The 25,090-nt window shown below is 35.1% G+C and overlaps 1 protein-coding gene across 1 annotated transcript in view; it reads left to right on the top strand.

The window, feature by feature from the left end:
• The window catches only part of LOC150101198 (deubiquitinating protein VCPIP1-like), a 331,399-nt gene that overhangs the window by 222,866 nt on the left and 83,443 nt on the right, over positions 1-25,090 (top strand). The window contains exon 11 of the mRNA XM_090402113.1: positions 4,135-4,284. Coding sequence (XP_090258239.1) covers positions 4,135-4,284 — 150 coding nt within the window. The remainder of the gene's footprint in view (positions 1-4,134; positions 4,285-25,090) is intronic.

Raw genomic sequence — 25,090 nt, 5'->3', positions numbered from 1 at the left:
AGTTAGAGGTTCATGAAAATGAGGTTGAAGAGCTCTTGCATAATCTGGATAAGAATTTGTTAATAGGGACAGATGGAATATCAGCCCGTTTGCTGATATTCCATGTTCGGCTGAATTGGCTAGACCTTTCGCACATTTGTATAACTTGAGTCTCGGCTCAGGAATGGAATGAATGAATGATAGTTCCATTGCACAAGGGTGGTGCAAAAACTGATGTGTCTGACTACCGACCTATTAGTATCTCTGGTGTGGTACTGAAGATTTTAGAGAAGTTGATAAGAACTCTCAGACAGAAATGGGTTGACAAGCATTCTATACTCTGCAGGGAACAGCATAGGTTTACTAAAGGAAGGTCATGTTTTAGCAATTTGCTCATATTTTATAACAATGTTATGGCCAAGTTGGATAAAGGGAATGGATACACTATGATAATGTTGGATTTTTCTTAGGCATTTGATAGGATACCACACTACAGGCTGTTGTGTAAACTGGAGAATATGGGATTGGAATATAATCTATTGACTTGGATCAGGGGATCATTGGCAGACAGATATCAAAAAGTGGTATACAGTGGGTGTGAATCTGTCAAATTTAAGATAACTAGTGGTGTACCTCAGGGTTCAGTCCTTGGGCCATTATTGTTCAATCTGTACATTAATAACATCAAGCAGGGTCTATCATCAGATTTGCAATTGTTTGCTGATGATGCAAAGATAGGTAGTGCAATCAGAGATGCTACTGATATTCAGCAATTGGAAAATGATATGAATAGACTGGAAATCTGGGCAAACGAAAATGGCTGCCAGTTTAATATTAGTAAGTGTAAAGTTATGCAATTTGGCGTGATTAGAGACAGCATATTATATTAGCGGGTTTATGCTACAAGAAACTGAAGAAGCAAGGGATCTTGGTGTATTGATGGATAAGAATTTAAAGTTCAAAGGTCACATAGCAAAAGTTGCAAATACAACTCAGAGGATAATTGCTATGTTGAAGCGAACCTTCACATGTAAGGATAAGTAAGTAATTTTGCCTCTTTGTAAGGCTTTAATAAGACCACACCTGGATTACTGTGCACAGATTTGGTCTCCTGAGTTTCAAGGGGAAAAGCTGTGGAAAGGGTGCAAAGAAAAGTTACACAGGTTATATCTGGATTATGGGATTTAGATTATGAGGACAGATTGTATGTGGATTGCAAACTGGTTAACAGGAGAAAGAGGGGGTGATATGATAGAGGTCTATAAACTTTTGAATGGTTGTTATAGCATTTTAACTGATGAAATTTTTCGTTATATGGAACGCCTTCCATGTCATAGACTTACATCTATGGAAGTTAAGGTTGTTCTCAGTCAAGAAAGGGGTAAGTGCTAGGTTTTTCTCCCAGAGAGCAGTGAATGAGTGGAATAATTTGCCCTTAGGGGTAGTGTAAATGCATGCATCTAGTGTAAATGAATTTAAGGGAAGGTATGATAGCTGGGTTGGGTAATTTACAGCCTCCCTCGATGAGTCCATGACTCCCTAGAGGTCTCAGATAATAATAATAATATCTTTGCTACATGGCCCCTGAACTTCAACTTCCTATCTACTAACCTTCCAAGATACGTAGCCTCATTAGTTTTTTCAAGCATAATCCCACAAATATAATACAACATTGGATATCTAATCATGCTGAAGTGAATGAGTTTACATTTACTGATATTAAACTGACATCCATTTTCCCATTCCCACAATTCCAGCCTATTCAAATCATTCTGCAAGTACCGCATATCAATAGCATTCTTGATTACCCTCCCTATCTTTGCATCATCAGCAAAAAGTTGTATGTCGCTTGTCAAATCCTCCCCAATATCATTAATGCACAGATTGAATAACAGTGGACCAAGCACTGATCCTTGTGATACATTACTGGTTACCTTAAATCTTGGAGACTCACATCCCCATATACCCCTTTTTGATATCTGTCAGTCAGCCATCTGCTTATCCATGCTAATATTCTATCATCCAAATCCATATTCTCCAATTTATGCAACAGCCTACCATGCTGTATGCTGTCAAAAGCCTTAGCAAAATCCAAAAGTATCATGGTGTATCCATTCCCCTACATCTAGTTCAATGGTAACATTGTTATAGAATGTGAGCAAGTTGCTAAACTCAAGTTGCTTATTGCAAAGTAGAGATTCACTGTCAACCTATTTCTGAATATGAGCCCTAACCAAAAATTTTTTCAAAATCTTTGCCACCACTCCTGAGATACTAATTGGTTGATTGTTGGATACATCAGTCTTTGCACCACCCTTGTGCAATGGAATTACCATACAATCTTTCTATTCATGCAGAATCTTCCCTGTTCTGAGACTCATTAAACAGCCTGTTCAAAGGAATAGCCAGTTCAGCTGAACACTCTTTTAGCTCGTGCTGATATGTCATCACTCCCTGTTCTGAGACTCATTAAACAGCCTGTTCAAAGGAATAGCCAGTTCAGCTGAACACTCTTTTAGCTCGTGCTGATATGTCATCACTCCCTGTTGCTGAATTCTTATTCAGTGTGTGCAACAACTGTAATACCTCATCCTAATACAGCTGAGTTTCTTCATCCAGTGAAGAGGTAGCAGTCAGCTCAATGTTGTTTACATCAAGTTGATAGCTTTTAACAAAATGGGCACTCATTAACTGTACAACCTCTTCTGCATCTGTAACCCTCATGCCATCTGCATTTAGAAGAGTTATTCCTTCATATTCATTCTTTCTTTTACTTGTAATATATCGATAGAATTCTTGTGGGTTGTCTTTAGCATGCAGAGCCAGTTTCTTTTCATATCAGATTTTGCTTTCCGTGCAAAAGTTGTAACTATTCTCGCCTGCTGCTTATTATTTTCATAATGCACATCCTTATGCACATGGCATTCCTTCCACATCATCCTTTTCTTACAAATCTCTTGCTTAATAAGATTACACATTGATTTCACCCCTGCCCCATTTATTCTTCAAACTTTTGGGAAACACTCTGATATCGCATCATTTAAGTATTGTTTAAATGCTTCCCATGCACTTTAGATATTCCTCCCATCTATCAACTGATTCCAATCTACTGAACTTAGTATACTGCTGAGTTGGTCATAATTTCTTGCTTTTTAGTTCAGTATGTAATCTTTTCTAAATGGAACATTCATAAAATTAGTCACTTCCCAAGTGAGTACCACATGATCACTGTTACCAACCGGAGACAGAATGCTCACATCTTTAACTGAAACACCCTCTGACAGTATAATCAAATCTAACACTCTTTGACCTAGAGTTTCTTCTGTCGCATGCTTATAATGTTGCAGAAGTTGTCCCGCAACAGCTCAATAAATGCATTTTCATTCTTCTCATGAGATTCTACTGATACATCAATATTTGGATAATTAAAGTCTCCCATTATGATTACTCATTTTGTGCTCATCTTGTCTATTTGGTGATGCAATTCTTCATCACTTACAACCAATCCACCAGGTCTGTAATAACACCTCACACCAGATGGTTTCAAACTCACTGCCACATGAAATACTGTTAGTAGTACTACAATCATAGGTCTCAACTCTAACTGGATTCAAGTCATCCAATATCATTAGCAGCACATTCCCTCCTCACTTATCCTCTATTTGTCCTTAAAAATAGTGTATCCTTTACATTTGATACCAGTCAATATGTCTGATTCTGATAGCTAGGTCTCACTAATGCCTACAATCTGAGGTCCCAACATATAGTTTCTGATTTAGTCCGCTAAGTTCCAAATTCTCAACCTGTCCTTGTTTATTCGGTATCCTATTAAAGTTGCATATAATGACTAATCCTGACTACATGAAGGTGAGGATTAGTAATGAGGACAGAATCTTCTGTCAGTTTTCCACATTCCTTAAAAGACATGTAGAGAGCTCTTCCAGTTTGACCCTTAAGTCTGAAATGTTAATAGAATTAATATAAACACCCCATCTGAAGGATATGATAACCAAATAAGTCACTTTCATTTAGATACAAAATTATACTGCTTTCCATTCAATTTTCATTGCATTCTGTTGTATCAGTGCATTTTTGTAAAATCTCATTTCATATTTTGACTGTGTGTGTGTTATTTATTTTATTTTATTTTTCTAGACTTTGCACAAAGAAGAACTTGGCCGTAGTGAAGCAGAAAAAAAGATTTTAAGTCGAGTGGAAACTTATGCTGCTAAGCAACAGAATCGTTTTAGCTCAGATACCACCTCAGATAAAACAAATATTTTATTAAAGTCAAATAATGGAAAGGTAAGATTATTTATTCATCTGTATCTTTCCTGAAAAATAATAATGTTAAGCTTTATATAGAGAATGACACTTGCTGTCCTTGAATGGTAACGCTTCAGTATAACTCTTATTTAGAATTCAAAAGAATACTGTCTTGACCTTTATAGCTGAAACTGTGTATGACATCAGTGGCAGGGCTTTTTGTCCTGCCACACACACAAAAAAAAGTCAGCTGGTAAGTAAATGCGTTTAGTGTGTGTTGGGGAGGGGGGATACTTAATTCTAAGCATCCTAACTGAATTAAAATGAATGATTCACTGTAACTGACTTTCGGGGGTGGTGGGGATTCTTTCCCAAGACTGTTTCAGTACTTCTCTTCCCCATCATAACAAGATTTCATTTAGTGGATTCTGTGAAATTCCACTGAAGTGGTTTTGACTTGGGACATTATTGAACATATTCTTTTAAATTTGACATACGTAAGATGTGAAGTATCATCTTTTCAAGTGATATAGGGCATATCAACTGAAGTGAAAATATTACGTACACCTCCAAGGACGCATTGTGTGAGTGCACACTGCTCCACTACACAACTATCTCCCCTATTTAATCTTCCAACAATACAATGACACTTCTGCCATCAACATATAACCTCATCTACCATTCCCCCACAACCGATAGCATTTTTTTTTCTTTCTGTAAATTGTATTCTCATGACCGATTTGCCTATATGCAAGATCAAAAACCTGAGTTTCTGGGAGAAAAAAATCCTGCTACCTATGTATGAGATTGACTAACTAATTAATAAAAAATAAACTAAATATAAAACTCTATGACATGGCAAAGTTTCATTTAAACTATTAGTTTGTGCAGACTTTAGGGTATGCTTCTTAAACTATAAATCTACCATCTTCCTAGTCTTGGAATATCACTCACACATTTGGGTGATGCACCTAGATCTTCTAGGAAGTAATTGACACTTCACCACTAATAATAAATTTAGTTTAATCCTTTATCCAAGTGTGAGCAAACAAAGTTTGCGCCTGAAAGTATCTTCAGGACTGGGGTAAGGTTCTACAACACCAGGCAACCTGTTGCAAAGGTGGAGCAAGCTTACATCACTCCTATCTCAATATCTTCCATAATGCAAAACACATCTCCTTGCAGATATGTATAATGTTATGCATTAAGGGAAGGGCCACTACCCAGACTAGTTTCGACCTTTATTGAGGTCTCTTTAGTGGGAGCCAGGCCCAGATGTGGAGATACCAGGCAGAAGCAATAGCAAGGTCATCTCTACCTATAGGAGTTGCCAAAAGGTGTGCCACCTTTTTTTATTAAATTACTTTGGATTTAGAGAAAGATGTTGAAAATTTATTTTTCACTTGGTTAGACTATAATAAATTTAGTTTAATCCTTTATCCAAGTGTGAGCAAACAAAGTTTGCAGCTGAAAGTATCTTCAGGACTCAGGTAAGATAGTACAACTTGGTAGTAAAAGCTTGCTCCACCTTTGCAACAAGTTGCCTGGTGTTGTACTACTTTACCCCAGTCCTGAAGATACTTTCAGGCGCAAACTTTGTTTGCTCACACTTGGTTAAAGGATTAAACTAAATTTATTATAGTCTAACCAAGTGAAAAATAAATTTTTATCACCACTAATAACTTTATCCTCTACATTCTATTCCTGCTTTATGCATCTTCTATAGGTACATTCATGACACCATCATTCTTCCACATGGTTTGATGGTAGGGACATGAGTAACTTCTGATCAACTTCCATTTGCTAGCTGTCTTTAAACATGCTAAGCCAAATTCTGTTTTCCTCTTTCATTCTGTGTATCCTGTTCATTGAAATGGCTTCCTTGAGACTGTTATAATCTGTAATTCGTCGTCTGTGTCATTGTTATATCTTTACTTTCATATAATGTTATATCGTAAATCGTAAGTTCAATCCTATTATAGATTAACTTACTGTCTCTAGAATCTATCCTTTTGCTTATTCAAAACTTTGTACAATCAAAGTCCTACCGGCTACTCTATTGTTATGTCGCTATCTCTCTATATTATATCTTATTCTACCTCTATAATAACTCTCCTTCTAATCTATTGTCGTGCTCTTAAAATACTAATTCAGATTTATTTCCTCTTCGGATATTGGCAAAATTTATATTTCGCTGCGCCAGCCAATATCCTATAACAGAAGAGACTCTTGTTCAGGGAAATAATTCAAAACTTAAAAGGATACACACAATAATTTATCTCACGCTAACGCTGTGCAGATTCAGTTAGCAGTCGTAGACCGAATCTCACTTAAACAATTATATCTAAATTCCTTCCCGCCAAAAAGGTTCAGTTTCATAAGTGGTGGTTTGAATTCATAATCAGGCATAACTTAGGTATAAGGTACAAAGCATGTTTATTGGAAAAACATAAAACATTTTAGTTATTTAAGCTTAAATACTCAATGGATCAAAATTCACTCTAAGTTAAGGGTAATACTAAAGCACAATGAATCAGAGCAAGTTAAATCCTTCGATTATGAAAGGATAAGATTAGCTTTAAGCAAAGTACTACTACTATATAATTCCCTTCACAAGTTACTCACAGAATACTTATTTAACACTTTCATTAACACTCTATCAATGATTACCTTAATTCTAAATTTTATCTAAGCAAGCCTAGCCATTCACAAATCACTGCCTATTTAACAACTCTTCTTTGCTCCACAAGGGCTTAATTAATTCAGTCAAATTCTCACTAAAAGTTCTCTACTAGTGTCCTTTAGTTACAACACACACAAATTTCCTTTTCTTCTAAACAAATTTTAACATAGAACGAAAACTCTTACATTACCGGATCCTTTCAGATTTCATGCCGCCATCTCATGTAGGTCTGGATTATAGTACTGCATATTCTTCGGTTGTCTTTGCGCCTGGCGATGTACTACGCTTTTTTCTTCTAATTGTTTCCGACTGTTGCATGCTGTCTACCGCTCTGCAGGAAACTTTCTCTGATGGGACATTCTGCTAAGGCTCGATTCCACATGGGCCGTCATATCGCAGTCAGCTCTGCTTGAAAATCTTCAAGCATTCTCAAGAAAAGAACCTGCCGTCCGTCATTCCCATAGTCAACTCGCCGCTCTCTCATGAATCCTTCGACAAACTCCTCCTAAAACCCGAATCCGGTACTCCAAGATCAAAAGGTCAAAAGGCCCTTAAAATCACCCAAGGGGCATGAACGATGGGGTTCGTGGGTGAAAACCGCATTGAATAGAGGGTTCACCCACGAACCCCATCGTTCATGCCCCTTGGGTGATCCTACACTCTCGCTAACCTGTCCGGTTACATTATTCTAGGTAGGCGCTCTGACGTCATATTTCCACATAGGTATAGCCTCCATCGCTACACTCAACTCGTACCGATTATACGCGATTATTCCGGATTACTATTATAAACTTTTCTCGGAATTTCGCAAAGTACTAGACAGCTTACTTGGGAATTACAAATAAACTAGCAATAACTCTCACTATATCGCACACATGGACTATACATTATTACAAAACATAAAACAACACTTTATAATTATTAGCTGATGTGCAGATATCTCCTTAATTAGTAGTAGTTTATTATGTTAAATCCTGAATGAAGAATTTGCTTGTAAAGCTCTGCATTCAGGATCTAACAAGACTGTTTTCCTTAAAAACCTTCATCTGTTCAAGAGGCAAATCACAATTCCTACTTTCCCTCAACCTCTTGCCCACATATAGCACTGATCTGCTATTGAATTTTGAATCCTTTGTGTATTTGGTTGATGTTAAAAAAGAAAAAATGGACTTGGACTCGGGTGTCAACAGAATTAGACTGATGTGGGAAAAAAAAAAAAAATTAATTGGGGAATGAGACTTATTTGTGCTTGTGATCCTACAGAAAGTTCTAGTAGAGAATAGTAGTAGAATTTGAATTTGAGGATAAAGATCAATCCACCATTACACATAATGCATGAGCAAAGAGAAAACTGGCAACCTAGTTGCAGAAGTAAGAAAACCAACCTGATGGAAGTTTACTAAATAGGCATTTGTACCAAACTTGATTAAATGCTTCAGGAATGTGTAATAATAATAATACTAAGGGCAAACACCTGAGATTCTCGAAAGTGTTGAATGTTATTTGTCCAAAGATGGGTGACATAAGATCTCTGTTGATAAGCAGCAGCAAAATAATCTGGTGATTGTTGATTACATGAGAAGATTCAAGGTAGTTATAAACGATTAGTGCTAATTGTTTTTTCCATTACTTTAGAATGAAATGAAGTGATTGGAATTAGATTGCAGCCAAATATCATGGATATGCTGCTCTTCTTAGAAATATATTGAATATTGGCTGCAGGATAGATATCTCTGAAATAGGAGAGAAGAAAAGGTAACCTGGAACAGTAGTTGGCTTTGGAGCACAAAGCTTTCTGTACAACTGGAGAAATGCCTTTAGGACCATGATACATTTTGGTATCCAGTTTAGACAAGATTCTTCTGATCTCTTTTTGCCAAAAAATCAAAGGGAATATTGAATGATTTATGTTTGGAATGGTAGGGAGACATTGACAAAGATCATCTGAGCAAGAATTAAAGAGATAGGCTTTTCTCTGTGTATGCATGTAGCAGAACCAGTAGCTTTGGCAAGGGACGAGAAAGTATGACTGCCATTTGGCTATGATGCAAGTTCTTGTTTAATGTCCTTTCGGGTTTTTAGATGTGCTGATGGTTAACTTGCAGCTAACTATCAACACATGTATATGAACAGCCTTGGTATAAACAAAAAAGGGATATGGAGAATTTGATAAAAGCCAGTTGCAACATTCCAGTTCACTTGTGCCTTGACACACTACTCGGGGAACTAAACCTTTGATAACAGATGATAATTTAAGAAATTAAATGGAAATATCTGTTTCTATACCAATAGGAATTGCTTCAGTAATATGTTCAATGCAAACATTTGGATTAAAAGACTGAAAATACTAATTTATTTTCAGTATTTTAAAGAAAATGAAGCATAGAGTTTTGGAAGATAATATCAATAGATATTTTTATAATGCCATACAGCATGTGGTTGAGATTGACTGTGCAAGTAGTGCTGCATGTGAGAAATCAATACTAGGTTATTTTGCTTAAACTATTCCCCCTACATACTTTAGCAAATTATTTTATGGAATGTCCTGAACAACATATACTGCTATCGATGCTATCAATTTGGTATAGATATTGTTGGCGATTTGTGCTGTTTTGGAAATCTTTCTTATTGGAATTTCATGACTTTGTTCATTATCGTCATCATCGTCATTAAATTTTTGGCATATACCCTCAAAGGGTGTACAGGATATGATAGTACTATATGAAAATTTTACATCATTACTAAATTCATATCTACAATTTTTCTCCAAATCAATCTGTGACCTGTCATGACTCCAATATTATCAGATCTTATATTGCTGTCTTAAGGCACTTTTTACTGTATCAATCCACCTATATCAAATAATAATAATCTTGGTCTTCCTCTGGTTCCTTTTCCTGCCAGCCTGGCAGAGAACACTTGTTTTGCTAATCTTTCTGCTCCCATTCTGTTTTAAGTGACCATACCACCTGAGATTAGCTCTACTGACACATTCCTGGATGCTAAGAATGTCAAGTTATTTCCTAATATCCTCGTTTTTAATATGATATTGCCATTGATGTCATTTGTTCATGCACTTAATCTTTCTCAGGACTCTCATAACTACAGTCTTTGGTCAAATTTTTTTTTTACTTCTGACTCAGCTCTCAGATCCATAAGTTAAAATTGGTTTAAACACTGTCTTGTATACAGCTAATTTAGTGTTTTGGCTAATTTCTCTCTTATTCCGTATGAATTTATTCATTTGATTTCCTACCATATCAGCTTTTGATTCTGTTTTCTATTTCCATATTTAATTTACCATCTTCACTAAAAATCTGCCTAAGTAGCTGAAATGGTTTACTTATTTGGAAGTATAACACCATTCGCATAAAGCAAAGAGCTGAGATTGACATCTCTAATTTTGATATCAGATTTAATACCACTTTCCTTCATAATGTGATCCATATAGATAATGAATAACAGAGGGGATAATGGACATCTTGTTTGACTCCAGAATTAACATTAAACCACCTTCCTGTACTTCCTTCAATTATAACTGCTGACTTACAACTCAAATAAACACTATTATTGCTTGATATAATGTCCATTTGACTTCCTTCAATTCTAACTGCTGACTTACAACTCAAAGACTATTATTGCTTGCTATAATGCCCAATTGACATCATATAACTGTAGCGTTTTTTGAATAGCTTCTCTCTTGGCACCTTTTCATATGCCTTTTCCAGATCTACATAACTTAAATACAGATCTTTGTTATATCCCCATGATTTTTCAACTATCTGTCATAAAGTGAAAATCTGATCCTGACAGCCTCTATTTAGCCTGAATCCAGCTTGTTCTTCACCAAGATTCTCTTCCACAATCCTTCTCAACCATTTCTCATGTATACTTGCATATATCTTATCAGGAACACTCAGTATCACGTTCAGTTTTATTTCCCTTTTTATATATGGGTACTAGGAGAGCTCTACTCCAATTATCTGGAATTTGTCCTTCTGTTCAGGCCTTCTGAACTATGCGGTGCAGCCACTGTAAGACTTTTATACCTCCGTACTTGAGCATTTCTGGTCGAATGTTATACTCCTACTGCCTTTCCACATTTCAGGCTTTTGATGACTTTTTCTACTTCAGGTATGGATATGTATTCCTGACTACGTGTCTGGTCAGTGTTTTTTTACCACTGTGCTGTCATTGCTGCTTGTTTCATTTATCAATTTTTCAAGTAATTACTCCATACTTCAAGGATATCTTTTTCTCCTGTTTTCGTGTCACCTTTATCATCTCTAATTTCTTTTACAGCAGTCTTTCCTCCAGTTTTTTCAACATCTCCAGACTTTGCCACCTTCTTGATATTTATTTTCGATTTTATTACCAAAGTCCTCCCATGAGGTTTGTTTAGCTATCTTACATTTGTCTCTGTATTCTCTAAGAGCACAAGCTGACTTATTTGCCAGGAACTTTTGATATGCTTTCTTCTTTTCCTTCACTGCCTCTTTAACTTCTTGTGTCCACTATGGAGTTCTGATTTTTCTATCCTTGCAGACAACTCACCACATGCCTCTCTGACTGAATCAATCAGGGCTTTCCTCAAGGCTTGCCACTGAATCTCCAAGGTTTGATTCCTGTTCTCAAACTCTCATTTTTTCTTCAATAATCTTTCTGTACTTTAGTCTACAGTTCACATCTGAGAGCTGCTCAACTTTTATTCGCTTTAAAACTTTCTTACATGTTTCGCTTTTCAATATGAAATTCAATTTTATTCTGCTCAAGACTAAATGATGATCACTTCCAATTTCCAATCCTCTGTACACTCTGGTGTCCTGCACCAGGGAGAAAACATCACTATCAACAATAACATAGTCGATGAGACTTTTTTTGTTCCTTGTCTCTTCTCTCCGTGTGAATTTGTGCACATTTTTATATTGGAACATTGTGTTAGTAATAATCAGTCCATGTCCTGAGCAGAAATCCAACAAATATTTGCCATTATTATTAGCTTTGCTCTTTTCTCCAAATTTTCCCATAATATTTTTGTATGTCTGACAGTCATTTCCTACTCTGGTATTTAGATTCCTAAAAGGACCAACTTTTCCTTTTTCATTGTGTCAGTTGCTTTCTCTAAAGTCTCAAAACATTCCTCCACTTGCACCTTAGTAGAACCTTCTGTGGGACCATAGGCACAAATAAGTCTTATTGTTCAGTTCCCCATTCTCATATTTGCCCACATGACTGTACTTGAGACTGCCTGCCATTCAAGAATATTAGCCTCATATTTAGTGTTGAATACTATGGTTACTCCTTCTTTTCCTTGATTGTTATTGCCTGAATTTTGTGTTTATTGCTCAGTAAAATCTGACCAGTTTTTTGTCTTTTTTGTTTCAGTCACCCCTAGTATGTTGATCTAGTGTTTATCTAATTCCTCAGCTAGCTCCATTTCTTTGCCATTCAGGTTTCTTGTGTTGATAGTACTGATCTTGAACTCTGGTGATGTTGAGTTGGGGTAAGTTTTAGGATTTGTTCCAGCTGACTTTTCGCTGTTCGTCCTGGTTCCCTGGCGAAAACAACAGGGGCCTTGTTTAACTGGGCAACTCCCCAACTGGCATAAAATTCTGTCATGTTGTACCATCATTTTTTATTTTGGTTTAAGTCAATAAGAATACAATTTGTTCGGCTAAATCCCAAATTGCCAGCCCATCCTCGTCCATTCAGTATCCAGGCAGATTCCTGGCAGGGTGCACCATGAGAGGGTGAGGATTGGACATTAGATCAGAATCCCTGGTCGGTTCTCTGCATTCCTTTGAAGGCTATGTGGAGGTCTCCTCTCAGTTATATAGCTTGGACCCTTAAGCACCCCTTGAACTCTTGGAAAGAAATATCCTCTCTCTTTCATTCTGCAGTTTATAAAATGTCAAGCTTGTGAGGCCTGGTTCTTCAGTTCAGATTTGTGTGGAAGGACATAATGATTATATTTTATTTTGTGAATTAGATATGTCTTGTTTAGCATGCCATGCTTTATCCACTAGGCATAAAATTTACTGGAAGAAAACTAAAAATTTTACACAGAAGTAGTTTTTACTTCATATTGAAAAATATAAGATCCTTGAATTGATTTTAAAAGGGAAGATAAATGGAAGAAGAGGACAAGAAAGATGAAGAAAATCTTGGTTGGCAGACTTCAGATAGTGGATTGGCATTAGCTCTGAGCGACTGTTCAAAGTGGTTGAGGATCGGTCAAAATTTACCAAGGTGGTCGTCTACCTCTGATAGTAGAAGGGAACTCAAAAAAGAAGTTTTTACTTTAAAGATTATACAAAGAAAGTTGTGAAACCCTTATCCATACCAAATCTCAACAAGAACGACTCTTAAACTTTCACAGTTTTGGGAAATCATTCTAACTAACACTACTCATTGCTGTTTCTTGTATGAATTATTATTTATTCCTTGAATTCTGTTGGCTGTACATGGAGCTATCTCCTGCAATTAATAGTATATATATATATATTGTCACACATGCTTATATTTTAAGTGTTCTATTTTGTTTATCTTCTCATTTGTATGCATTAACAATGGCATTGACATTAAATATTATTTTTTTCTTTATGCAAGTGTCATTTTGTTTCTAATTTTTTTTATTATTAGAGAGAGTGTAATAGAAAAATTGAGGTCTTCAAGTGTTGGAGCTGAAATTTGAATTTCAATTCAGTAAAGTATGTTTTGCAAACTCGAGGTGGAAAATTGTTGTAGAACTAAGGAGGTCACATATTTGTGATGTGAATCTGGTAGGTGTCTGAAGGTTTTGTATATCTGCATGTAATCTGTTTCTTGACTTTTCATGATTGTTGTTCATCATCAGATTCCTGATATGTACCCTCAGGGGATGTACAGGATAATTATGATAGTACCACATGAAAAAGTTGCACCATTACTAACTTCCAATCAACAATTTTCCTCCAAATTGCTCTATCTCCAAGACTCCAACATTGTCAGATCTCATTTCTGTCTCTTTAAGGCATTTTTTACTGTATCAGTCCATTTGCATCTTAGTCTTCCTTTGGGTCTTTTCCAGCCAGTCTAGCAAAGAACACTTGTTTTGCTAATCTTTCCTCTCCCATTCCATTTAAGTGACCATACCACCTGAGATTATTTCTACTAACACATTCCTGAATAAAGACAATGGCAAGTTCTTTCCTAATATTCTCATTTTTAATGTGATTCTGCCACTAATGCCAACTGTTCACTTCATTAATCTTTCTCAGAACTCTCATATCTCTGGTCTCCAGTCTTTGATCAAATGTTTTATTTCTAATTCATAGTTTAAATTGGTTTGAACATTGTCTTGTATACAACTAATTTAGTGTTTTGACTAATTTCTTTCTTATTCCATATAAATTTGTTCAGTTGACTTCCTACAATTCTGTTGTCTATTTCTATATTTAATTTACCATCTTAACTAAAAATTGTACCTAAATAGCTGAAATGTTTTACTTATACTATAGGTTTTCACCATTCAGATTACAGTTGATGTTTTCAATGTTTAATATGTATTTTTCATTCTCTGTCTTTTTATTGCTGATTTTCATACCAAATTTATTACAAGAGTTATTCAATTTAGTTAGGGAATCTTGCCGACTTGTGCTGGATTTATTCAGAAGTATAACATTATCTGCATAAAGTAAAGAGCTATGATTAACATTGCCAATTTTGATATCATATTTAATACCACTTTCTTTCATAATGTGATCCATATAGATAATGAATAACAGTTGGAGATCATGTGCACCCTTGTCACACACCTGATTTTACCTCAAACCATCTTCCTGTGTCTCTTTCAAGTAACTGCTGACTTACTGATACAATGTCCCCTTTACACCATATAACTGTAATGTTTTGAAGTGCTCTCCTCTTGGCACCTTGTCATATGCCTTTTCTTGATCAACAAGACTTCAATGCAAATCCCTGTTATATTCCCAAGATTTTTCAATTATTTGTTTTAAAGTGAATATTTGATCCCTGCCTACGTTTGTTCAAACCTAGTTTAACGAATATTCTTAGCATTCATGATGGCAGTTGTGAGAGAATAGAGAATATCTAAGAAAGTTATGATAATATAAAATAAACTAGATTTTATTTTTTGTAAATGTATGAATATAAGGAAGTTGACCAGTTTCACCACTAATACTTGTGGCTTTTTCTGGGTTAAAACTACAGTAAAGGCAAACATTACTGAAAAATCAAACAATCTAGGAACCATTACAATATAAACTTAAAATGAAACAAAGTGGAAACTGTCACAAGTTAGGTTTTTTTAGCATTCTATGCAGATAATTGGCTGAAAAGTTGAAGTCTGACATATGGAAAGATCTGTTAATAATTAGTGATTTTTATTTAAAGGATATTATCATAATATTAATCCTACCGGCTTCACCATTATTTAAATTTAGGATTTTTATTAATTTAATCCTGTATATAGAAATGATCTCTATTCAACAACTATTTTTAATTTATTTCTGAGTGTACCTATATATGCACAAGGGTTCACTCCAATTGGTGCAATGACCTCTTTTTTACTATTTCTTTCAGAATTCAAATAAATCACTGACTCAAGACCAAAATACAAAATAAACACATTTAATATAACAAAAACAATATATATATACACTTCAAACAAATATTACATAACTAACTACAAATTAATTGGATCCAAGGCCTTTTAAAAATAAACTTACACTTAAGACTAGACTAAACACTTTGTTTGTACAATGACAAAATGTTCATAGCCAGTTTCTTTCTTTGTTAAGGCCCTTTTCCGAAGATATACAACTTTATTCTTCATTTTCACAGGATCCTTTCTCAATACTTAAGTAGCACACATTAAATCTTCCTGACTTAATTCTGTCTTCTTTTTAATAGAAATAACAGTTAGATCCGGCGTCCTTAAGACAGATGAAATTTCCTAATCAGAGTTTCTCGAACATTCTTTTAGAACATAAATAGCAACTGCTCCTTTTATTCTTCTTCTTCACTAATGTTTATTGACAGTCTTAACTCTTCCACTTTAAAAGAATTCACAGTTCTACGATTCCCTTTTCGGAACCTACTATAAATCTTTCAATTAGCATTTCCTCCAATATTCCTTTTAAAACGTCTATAGCAATATTTCACTTTTATTTATCAATACTTTTTCTTTATTTATCAGTATTATTTATCAATACAATATCTGCCGGCTTGTGTTCTAATAACAACGAGAGAAATCAACAAAACGCCGTTTTGTTGATTTCTCTCGTTGCTTCGATACCGAATGCTGTTCTTGTCAGCTGTCAATCACACATCAAACTTTTCGGCGAGCATGCGCACTCCGTGAAAGTGGCAAGCGAGAAACAAAATACAATGACTGACATGGTGTCTCCGTTAGCGACAAGAGAATGTCTTCATAAAACACAACTTAATATTTTAAACTACAATATAAATCTTTATAAAGTAATACAACTATTCAAATCCGGTAAGTACATAAATTTTTAAATGCTTTACATATTACTTTGACAAAATAATTTCAATAACAGGCACATCGCAAGTGCCGACAATGCGTTTTATGAAACTAAAACTAATAAACATACTAGCATAAACAATTCATAAAAATATTCAAAATTTTAAATTATGATTATTTTTACATCAGTTTCATCTTTCTCTAAAAAAATTTATTTTTATTTATTTTTTATTTTTTTTATTTTAAATATTTAACATATATCTAAGAAAACTTTTAATGCTTATTCCTAGATCTTAAAAAATAACGTGATTCTTGCTTATCATTATTTACACTCTCGGAATCACTAGTTTCAGAATCATCTGATTCTAGAGATAATTCAGAATTTTCTTCCAATTTACTATACTTACAAATCTCATTTCTATACTTTTCAAATATTTCATTTAAACTATTTGGATTATGCCCTAAATCTACAGAATCAACACTATCAGAATCAAATTCTACAGGCGTCTGAGATTCTACAGGTTTCTGAGATTCTTTATCCTTAGTAACTAAATTAGAAGTATTTTCACATTTTTCTGGTTTATTTAACTCTAAGTTAACTAACCTATGAAATTCTGCTATAATTTCATCAATGTTAAGAGTCAGTTTGATTATCATCACTCTTACATTGTACATTATCTGAATTATGTGTCTTGGGATTTCTAAAATTTCCTGCATTAGGTGTTGAATGAGATGCACAAACAGTATCAGAACTACTTTCATCCTTCAATATTCTATTCATATTGTTTCCTAATACAACTAGATTTCTACTCCCTAAAAAATACCTTTTTAACCTTATTTAAATTAAGGGGATATTAAATCCCACATTGTTTTAAAACCGAATAAGAAACTCAAAGATTGGAATCAGAGAGTTTCTTGCCGAATATAGTATAGTAAACTATAAAGTATCGGCGATCACTAAGTGTCCGCTAAATGCAAGTGGCCCAGCACGTAGTGCAATACCGGAAATCTCGCAGCAAAGTCGGTAAAGTTCTGATCACTATTCTTAGGTATTTACCATAATGTAAAAAACACATTTCCTAGGAAATGTATGCTGTTATTACATTATGGTGGTGAGGTCACTACCCAGACCGGTTTCAGCCTTTTTTGAGGCTTCATCAGTGAGTAGCTAGACCGAGATAATACCAAAGTGTATAGCGAAAAGAACTTTATACTCTGCTTTACGAGTTTCCAAACAGGTGCAACCATTAAGTTACTTAAATATAAAGAGCTAATAAGCTTCATTTCGGCAACAAAAACATTATTTAAATTAAGGGGATATTAAATCCCACATTGTTTTAAAACCGAATAAGAAACTCAAAGATTGGAATCAGAGAGTTTCTTGCCGAATATAGTATAGTAAACTATAAAGTATCGGCGATCACTAAGCGTCCGCTAAATGCAAGTGGCCCAGCACGTAGTGCAATACCGGAAATCTCGCAGCAAAGTCGGTAAAGTTCTGATCACTATTCTTAGGTATTTACCATAATGTAAAAAACACATTTCCTAGGAAATGTATGCTGTTATTACATTATGGTGGTGAGGTCACTACCCAGACCGGTTTCAGCCTTTTTTGAGGCTTCATCAGTGAGTAGCTAGACCGAGATAATACCAAAGTGTATAGCGAAAAGAACTTTATACTCTGCTATACGAGTTTCCAAACAGGTGCAACCATTAAGTTACTTAAATATAAAGAGCTAATAAGCTTCATTTCGGCAACAAAAACATTATTTAAATTAAGGGGATATTAAATCCCACATTGTTTTAAAACCGAATAAGAAACTCAAAGATTGGAATCAGAGAGTTTCTTGCCGAATATAGTATAGTAAACTATAAAGTATCGGCGATCACTAAGCGTCCGCTAAATGCAAGTGGCCCAGCACGTAGTGCAATACCGGAAATCTCGCAGCAAAGTCGGTAAAGTTCTGATCACTATTCTTAGGTATTTACCATAATGTAAAAAACACATTTCCTAGGAAATGTATGCTGTTATTACATTATGGTGGTGAGGTCACTACCCAGACCGGTTTCAGCCTTTTTTGAGGCTTCATCAGTGAGTAGCTAGACCGAGATAATACCAAAGTGTATAGCGAAAAGAACTTTATACTCTGCTATACGAGTTTCCAAACAGGTGCAACCATTAAGTTACTTAAATATAAAGAGCTAATAAGCTTCATTTCGGCAACAAAAACATTATTTAAATTAAGGGGATATTAAATCCCACATTGTTTTAAAACCGAAACAATGTGGGATTTAATATCCCCTTAATTTAAATAATGTTTTTGTTGCCGAAATGAAGCTTATTAGCTCTTTATATTTAAGTAACTTAATGGTTGCACCTGTTTGGAAACTCGTATAGCAGAGTATAAAGTTCTTTTCGCTATACACTTTGGTATTATCTCGGTCTAGCTACTCACTGATGAAGCCTCAAAAAAGGCTGAAACCGGTCTGGGTAGTGACCTCACCACCATAATGTAATAACAGCATACATTTCCTAGGAAATGTGTTTTTTACATTATGGTAAATACCTAAGAATAGTGATCAGAACTTTACCGACTTTGCTGCGAGATTTCCGGTATTGCACTACGTGCTGGGCCACTTGCATTTAGCGGACGCTTAGTGATCGCCGATACTTTATAGTTTACTATACTATATTCGGCAAGAAACTCTCTGATTCCAATCTTTGAGTTTCTTATTCGGTTTTAAAACAATGTGGGATTTAATATCCCCTTAATTTAAATAATGTTTTTGTTGCCGAAATGAAGCTTATTAGCTCTTTATATTTAAGTAACCTTTTTAACCTATCAGAATGTACATTTATAATTTTACTAGGATTTTTGACATCTTGAATCCTAAAATTCACAGGAGAAAATTTGTCTAGAATTCTATATGGACCTAAAGCTTTCCTACCTAATTTCTCAACCCTTTTTATACTAGATTTATCATCTAACAATACTAAATCTCCTGGTGTAAATGTCGTATACAGTAGACTCGACTATCCGGCCTAATGTGGCGGAAGGGCAGGCCGGATAGGCCGGAGTTCTAGGCCTACCTTTTCACATTTGTGTGAAAAGGTAGGCCTAAGATGAAAGAGTCAAAACTTAGTTTTTGAAAAAGTCCTTGATAGATGACTGCTTCACCCTTTTAGCCTCTTCCGTGACGCAATGTCCCTCCACTTATGCAAGCAGATGATATCAGCTGGCGTCGCTTCCTCCTGCTCACTAATGTAATGCAGCGCTGCCTCAATCATCTTGAACCCTTCCGAATGTGGGATGAGATTTTTCCTGTCATCTAAGGATGCCTCCTCCTCTTCTTCTTCCCCCTGTGTCACCATTTCCACAATATCATTGTCAGTTATTTCATCAACTTCGACGTTTAACATCCATTCTGTAATGTCCTCTGCATTGACATCGTCACAGCTCGGTACATTTTTGAGCAACGAAACAAGTTTATCGTTTTCATCTTCCACTTCAGTTTCACACACGGATTCAACGTTGAAATGTCCACCTTCATTGTCCAAAAGAATTTTTACAAGTGATATGTTTCGAATCTCTTCCCATGCTTCGGCCAACCACCTTATGACATCTAGCAAGTCAATCTTTTTCAGAGTGGTTAAGCAGTCTTCATTTTTATCAATCGCTGATATCAATGAACTGAGAAGACGCCGACTATACTTTGTGTTATGCACACGGCACGTAGGAGATTTGTAGCAGACACCTGCTTGCAACGCCTTGGCAAAGTAAATTACAGTATGTATTCCTCATTTTATCATGGAGAATTACTGTATTATTATAATTCTCAGTGATAAAATCCGGGCTCTGGATAGTACGGAGGCCTGATAGTCGAGAGTCTACTGTGCTTTCTAAAACGATTTATATACTGTCTAATTTTCTGAGAACTTAATTTACTTATTTCACCTACTAATCTGTCAGTAGTGTAAAATTTATCTACTACTGTTTCAAGATACTCATTTATGTCATTGTATTCTGTATTAGGAATGATTGAAACAAGTTCATTAGGAAAGATTGGATCAAAGCCATATAAAGCAAAAGATGGTTTTTCTTTGATAGCAGAATGAAAAGCAGATCTACATGCAAATAATGCTTGAGAAATATATGTATCCCAATCATTCATTTTAGTGTTTGCCAGATTGGAGAGTATTTACTTTATATTTTTATTCAGCCTTTCACACATACCATTACACTGTGGGTGGTAAGGTGTAGTAAAAATCTTTCTAACATTAAGTAATTTACATAATTGTAACAACAGTTCAGATGTGAAATTTGCTCCTTGATCTGAAAGTACGGTCTGAGGAGTTCCATATCTACAAATAATCATATTCAAACACTTTCTTGCAATAGTCTTTGCAGTTTGATCCTTCATTGACACTGCTTCTGGAAATCTAGTTAGCATATCTATGACTACTAGAATATACTTATTACCTTTTTTAGTAATTGGCAGTGGACCTACCACATCAATAGCAACAGCCTGCAAAGGTCTAGTTGGGATTGGAAATGGTTGTAATGGAGCTTTTCATCTAAAAGGGGATCTTATTTGGCACTTATGGCGTGATTTGACATGTGAGTATCACTCTTCATACCTTTCCAGATGTAACGATCCTTTATTCTTTCCCAAATTCTAGAAAATCCTTGGTGTCCTACCAAGTCTGAATCATGGAAAGTGTTCATAATCCAAGGAATCATTTTAGTTGCTGCCAATATTTTCACTTTCAACCTTCCATCTTCCATTTGTCTAGATGAGAGTAACCCATCTTTATCTAAATATAAGTTTTCCAGCTTTAAAAATGTATCCAGTTGAGTTTCACCCTTTAATACTGCTTCATAAATAGTTTTAAGTACGGATCACCTTTCTGAGCTCGGACAATCTCATCCTTTTCCCAGATTTGTGAACTAGATTCCTTATTCTTTAGAGTCTCAATATTAAACACTTGATTATTGTCATTAGTGTCTTGAAAAACTTCAGGAGACTGCTCTAATCTTCCACTGTTACCTGATTTCCTGTCTAAACAGCATTCTAGTCCACACAAGGACACTGTATTATCAACAAAATTACATGCAAAACCATGACATTTCAGAAAATCAATTCCAAATATTACTTGTACATTTGGATTTGAGGATTCTGGAAGAACTATTAATGAATGACAAACTTTCAATGGAAAAAAAGGAATTGAAATAAAAACATTAATTTGCTTATCAGCTGAAATTTCTGATTCAAATATACCCTTTAATTTAATTGGACAGCTTAAAACTGAAATATCATTTGGAATTATAGATTTAATTTTGTTAAACAAACTATAAGAAATGAGTGAAATATGTGCACCTGTGTCAAGCAAGATTTCACAAGGCACATCTTCAATAAATCCTTGTAGAACTTTCAAAGGATTACCACCATTAGCATAAGGAGCTAATGCTGCATCAAACTCTCTTTCAGGGTTGGATCTGTCTTTAGCTTTACCCATGTCCAATGAGTAGTTTGACATTTCTGTCCTTGCCAGTATGATATTGGAATAATAATTATTTCCAGATTTTTCTTTATTCTCTGATTTCTTATGTTGAAAAGAAGATTTATCCTTAACATAGCAATCTTTAGCAAAATGACCAGGTTTACTGCATCCAAAGCATTTTGGAATATATCTCCTTTGAGATCTTTCATTCCTATCAATACCATTAGATTTACAAGATAAAGATTGATTATCTCTAAATTCTTGGATATTGTTAAATCAGATATCATTTTAAATAGAAGTTCCTGTCCTTTTACAATTGGTCTCTGTTGTCTTTCTATTTCTTCACTAAGAAATGATTTCAGTTCCTCTAATTTTCTCAAATCATGTGATTTTACTTTGGACTCAGATTCTGGAACGTTTTCTGTTAGATTTACAGAAATTTCCTTAGACTGTTTCTTTTTCTTAGCACCTTTATATTTTTGAAATTTCCCTTCTCTCACTTTATCTGTAGCCACTGTGTTAGGAGAATGAGTTTCATTATACTGAAAAGAGTTTACCTGTTTATTACTTGCAGAATAAAATATATTTCTAAGTCTCTTTCCCTTAACAAATTCAAAACACTGTTCAAGATTTTTAACCTTTTTCTTGTATGCTGTTTCTTTCAAATTATCTTTAAGGCCATGCCTAAAATGATTAAATAGCAACCATTCTAAACAGGATTTCTCTTCAGATGAAACATTAAATTTATGAGCAATGCTCCAAAGTCTGTGATGATATTCTGAAACAGACTCCCTATTACTTTGAATGCACTGATGAATTTTCCAAATGTTAAGCTCTAATTCTCTTACACTTGAAAATTCTGATATTAGTAAACTTTTAAAAGTTGCATAACTGTCAGTGTCTCTCAGTAAAGGAGATGTGTTTAAGAATGTTTTGGCTTTGCCCAACAATTTATTCCGAAGTATAATCAACAAATGAAAATTTGTTGCGAGATGGTGATTCATCATCTTAATCTCAATAAGAATGATGGATTAGCAATTCCATTGGAAGACCCATCTGCAACCCATAGCATTCTTATGAATGCTATATGAGTTGCAGATGATGGCAGAACTCCAACACAAGAAACACTGATCAGTAGACAGAACTTACAGATAATAACAGGATTGTAGAGGTGTAATTGATGTAGGTGAACTTTAAATTTTTTTTTTTTAAATCTATCATTTGTATTTTATTTTATTACACTTTATTATTGATTACTTTTTAATGCCCCTTTTCTTCCACTCATCAGAGGTCAGGCTGGTGTAACAGTTAGCAAAACAGTAGCTTACTTATGTTATTAAATAATATATGTGTGTTCCTGATGGTGGTGACCTTGATATAGAGGTCAAAACATCACGGGTTATTTTTCTCAGAAAAGTAACTGCTCTAACACATGTGTTTCTGTCTCCATAAATTCTACAATTGAACACAATGAAATTTTATTTGTACTGATGTTCCAACAGAAGTTCAACTAATTGTATTCAACTAATGAGTGTCCATTTTGCTAAAAGCTTTATCAACCTGGTGTGCAACATTGACCTCACTGCTACCTCTTTACTGGATGAAGAAACTCGGGGGTGTGAGGAGGGTGCAATAGAGCTATTGCACAAACTGAATAAGAATTCAGCAACAGAGAGTAATGGGATATCAACTTAGATATTAAAAGAGTGTTCAGCTGAACTGGCTATATCCTTTGACCAGACTATATAATGTGAGTTTCAGAACAAGGAAGATTCCACATGAGTGGAAAGAATGTATTGTAATCCCATTGCACAAGAGTGGCGCAAAGACTTATGTATCCAACTATCAACCAATCAGTATTTTAGGAGTGGTGTTGAAGATTTTAGAAAAGTTGGTTAGGGCTTGCATTCAGAAATGGGTTTACACATGGAAGGTCATGTTTTAGCAACTTGCTCACATTCTACAATAATGTTACCATTGGGTTAAGGGAAATGGATACATCATAATACTTTTGGATTTTTCTAAAGCTTTAGATAGAATACAGCATAGACGACTGTTGCATAAATTGGAGAATATGGGATTGCATTATAAAATATTATCATGAATAAGAAGATGGCTGACTGACGTATCAAAAAGTGGTGTATGGGTGATGTGAGTCTGCAAAATTTAAGGTAACCAGTAGTGTACCACAAGGATCAGTACTTGGTCCACTTTTATTCAGTCAGTAATTAATGAGACCGGGAAGGATTTGACAGGCAACATACAGCTATTTACTGATGATAAAAAGATTGGTAGGATAATCAGGAATATGGATGCCAGTCAGTAAATGTATAGTCATGCACTTCAGCATGATTAGATATCCAATGTTGTATTATTTTGATGGGATTATGCTAGAAGAAACTAATCAGACTAGAGATCTTGGAGTGTTACTAAATAATAAGTTGAAGTTCAAGGGCCATGTACCTGAGATTGCAAATACAACTCAGAGGTTAATTGCAATGCTGAAATGAACTTTGATATGTAAAGATGTGGATGTTATTTTGTCTCTTTACAAGGCCGTGATAAGACTTCATTTGGACTATTGTGTGCAGGTCTGGTTTTCTGATTTCCATGGTGTTTTTGATAAAACGATATCAGGATTGTGGAATACTGATTATGAAGATAGATTGAGAAATTGTAGACTGCAGACACTTGCAAACAGGAGAAAAAGGGATGATATGATTGAGACTTACAAATCTTTGAAAGAGTCATATCATACAGGATATCAGTTGATAGAATTTTTCATTTTATGGCTGGTGGGGAAAGGACGAGAGGGTATCCTTGGAAACTGAGAATGAATGCCATCAAGAAAAGAATGAGATTTTTCTCTCATAGAGCGGTGCATGATTGGAATGCACATGGATTGCATTGAATATTGTGTGTATGTGCAAGCAGTGTGAATGAATTCAAGAACAAGTATGACTGCTGGTGCGTGTAGTATGTGACCTCCCTCAATGAGTCCCTGACTCCCTGGAGGGCCCTCTTATATTTTGAGAATTTAGAACAAGTCTGAAGATTTACTTGCCACTTGTCTCTAACATCTTGCCCTTGTTGAGGCTATTTCTAGAGCCTTCAAAACATTACTAAACCATTACCTTCATCCCCAAGTGGAGGTAAGGCAGTGACTCACTAT

The sequence above is a fragment of the Typopeltis vanoorti genome, chromosome 12, assembly GCF_054136105.1.
Source record: "Typopeltis vanoorti isolate ZY-2024b chromosome 12, IOZ_Tvanoo_1.0, whole genome shotgun sequence".
Classification (NCBI taxonomy): domain Eukaryota; kingdom Metazoa; phylum Arthropoda; class Arachnida; order Uropygi; family Thelyphonidae; genus Typopeltis; species Typopeltis vanoorti.
This window is presented reverse-complemented; position numbering and strand designations above follow the sequence as displayed.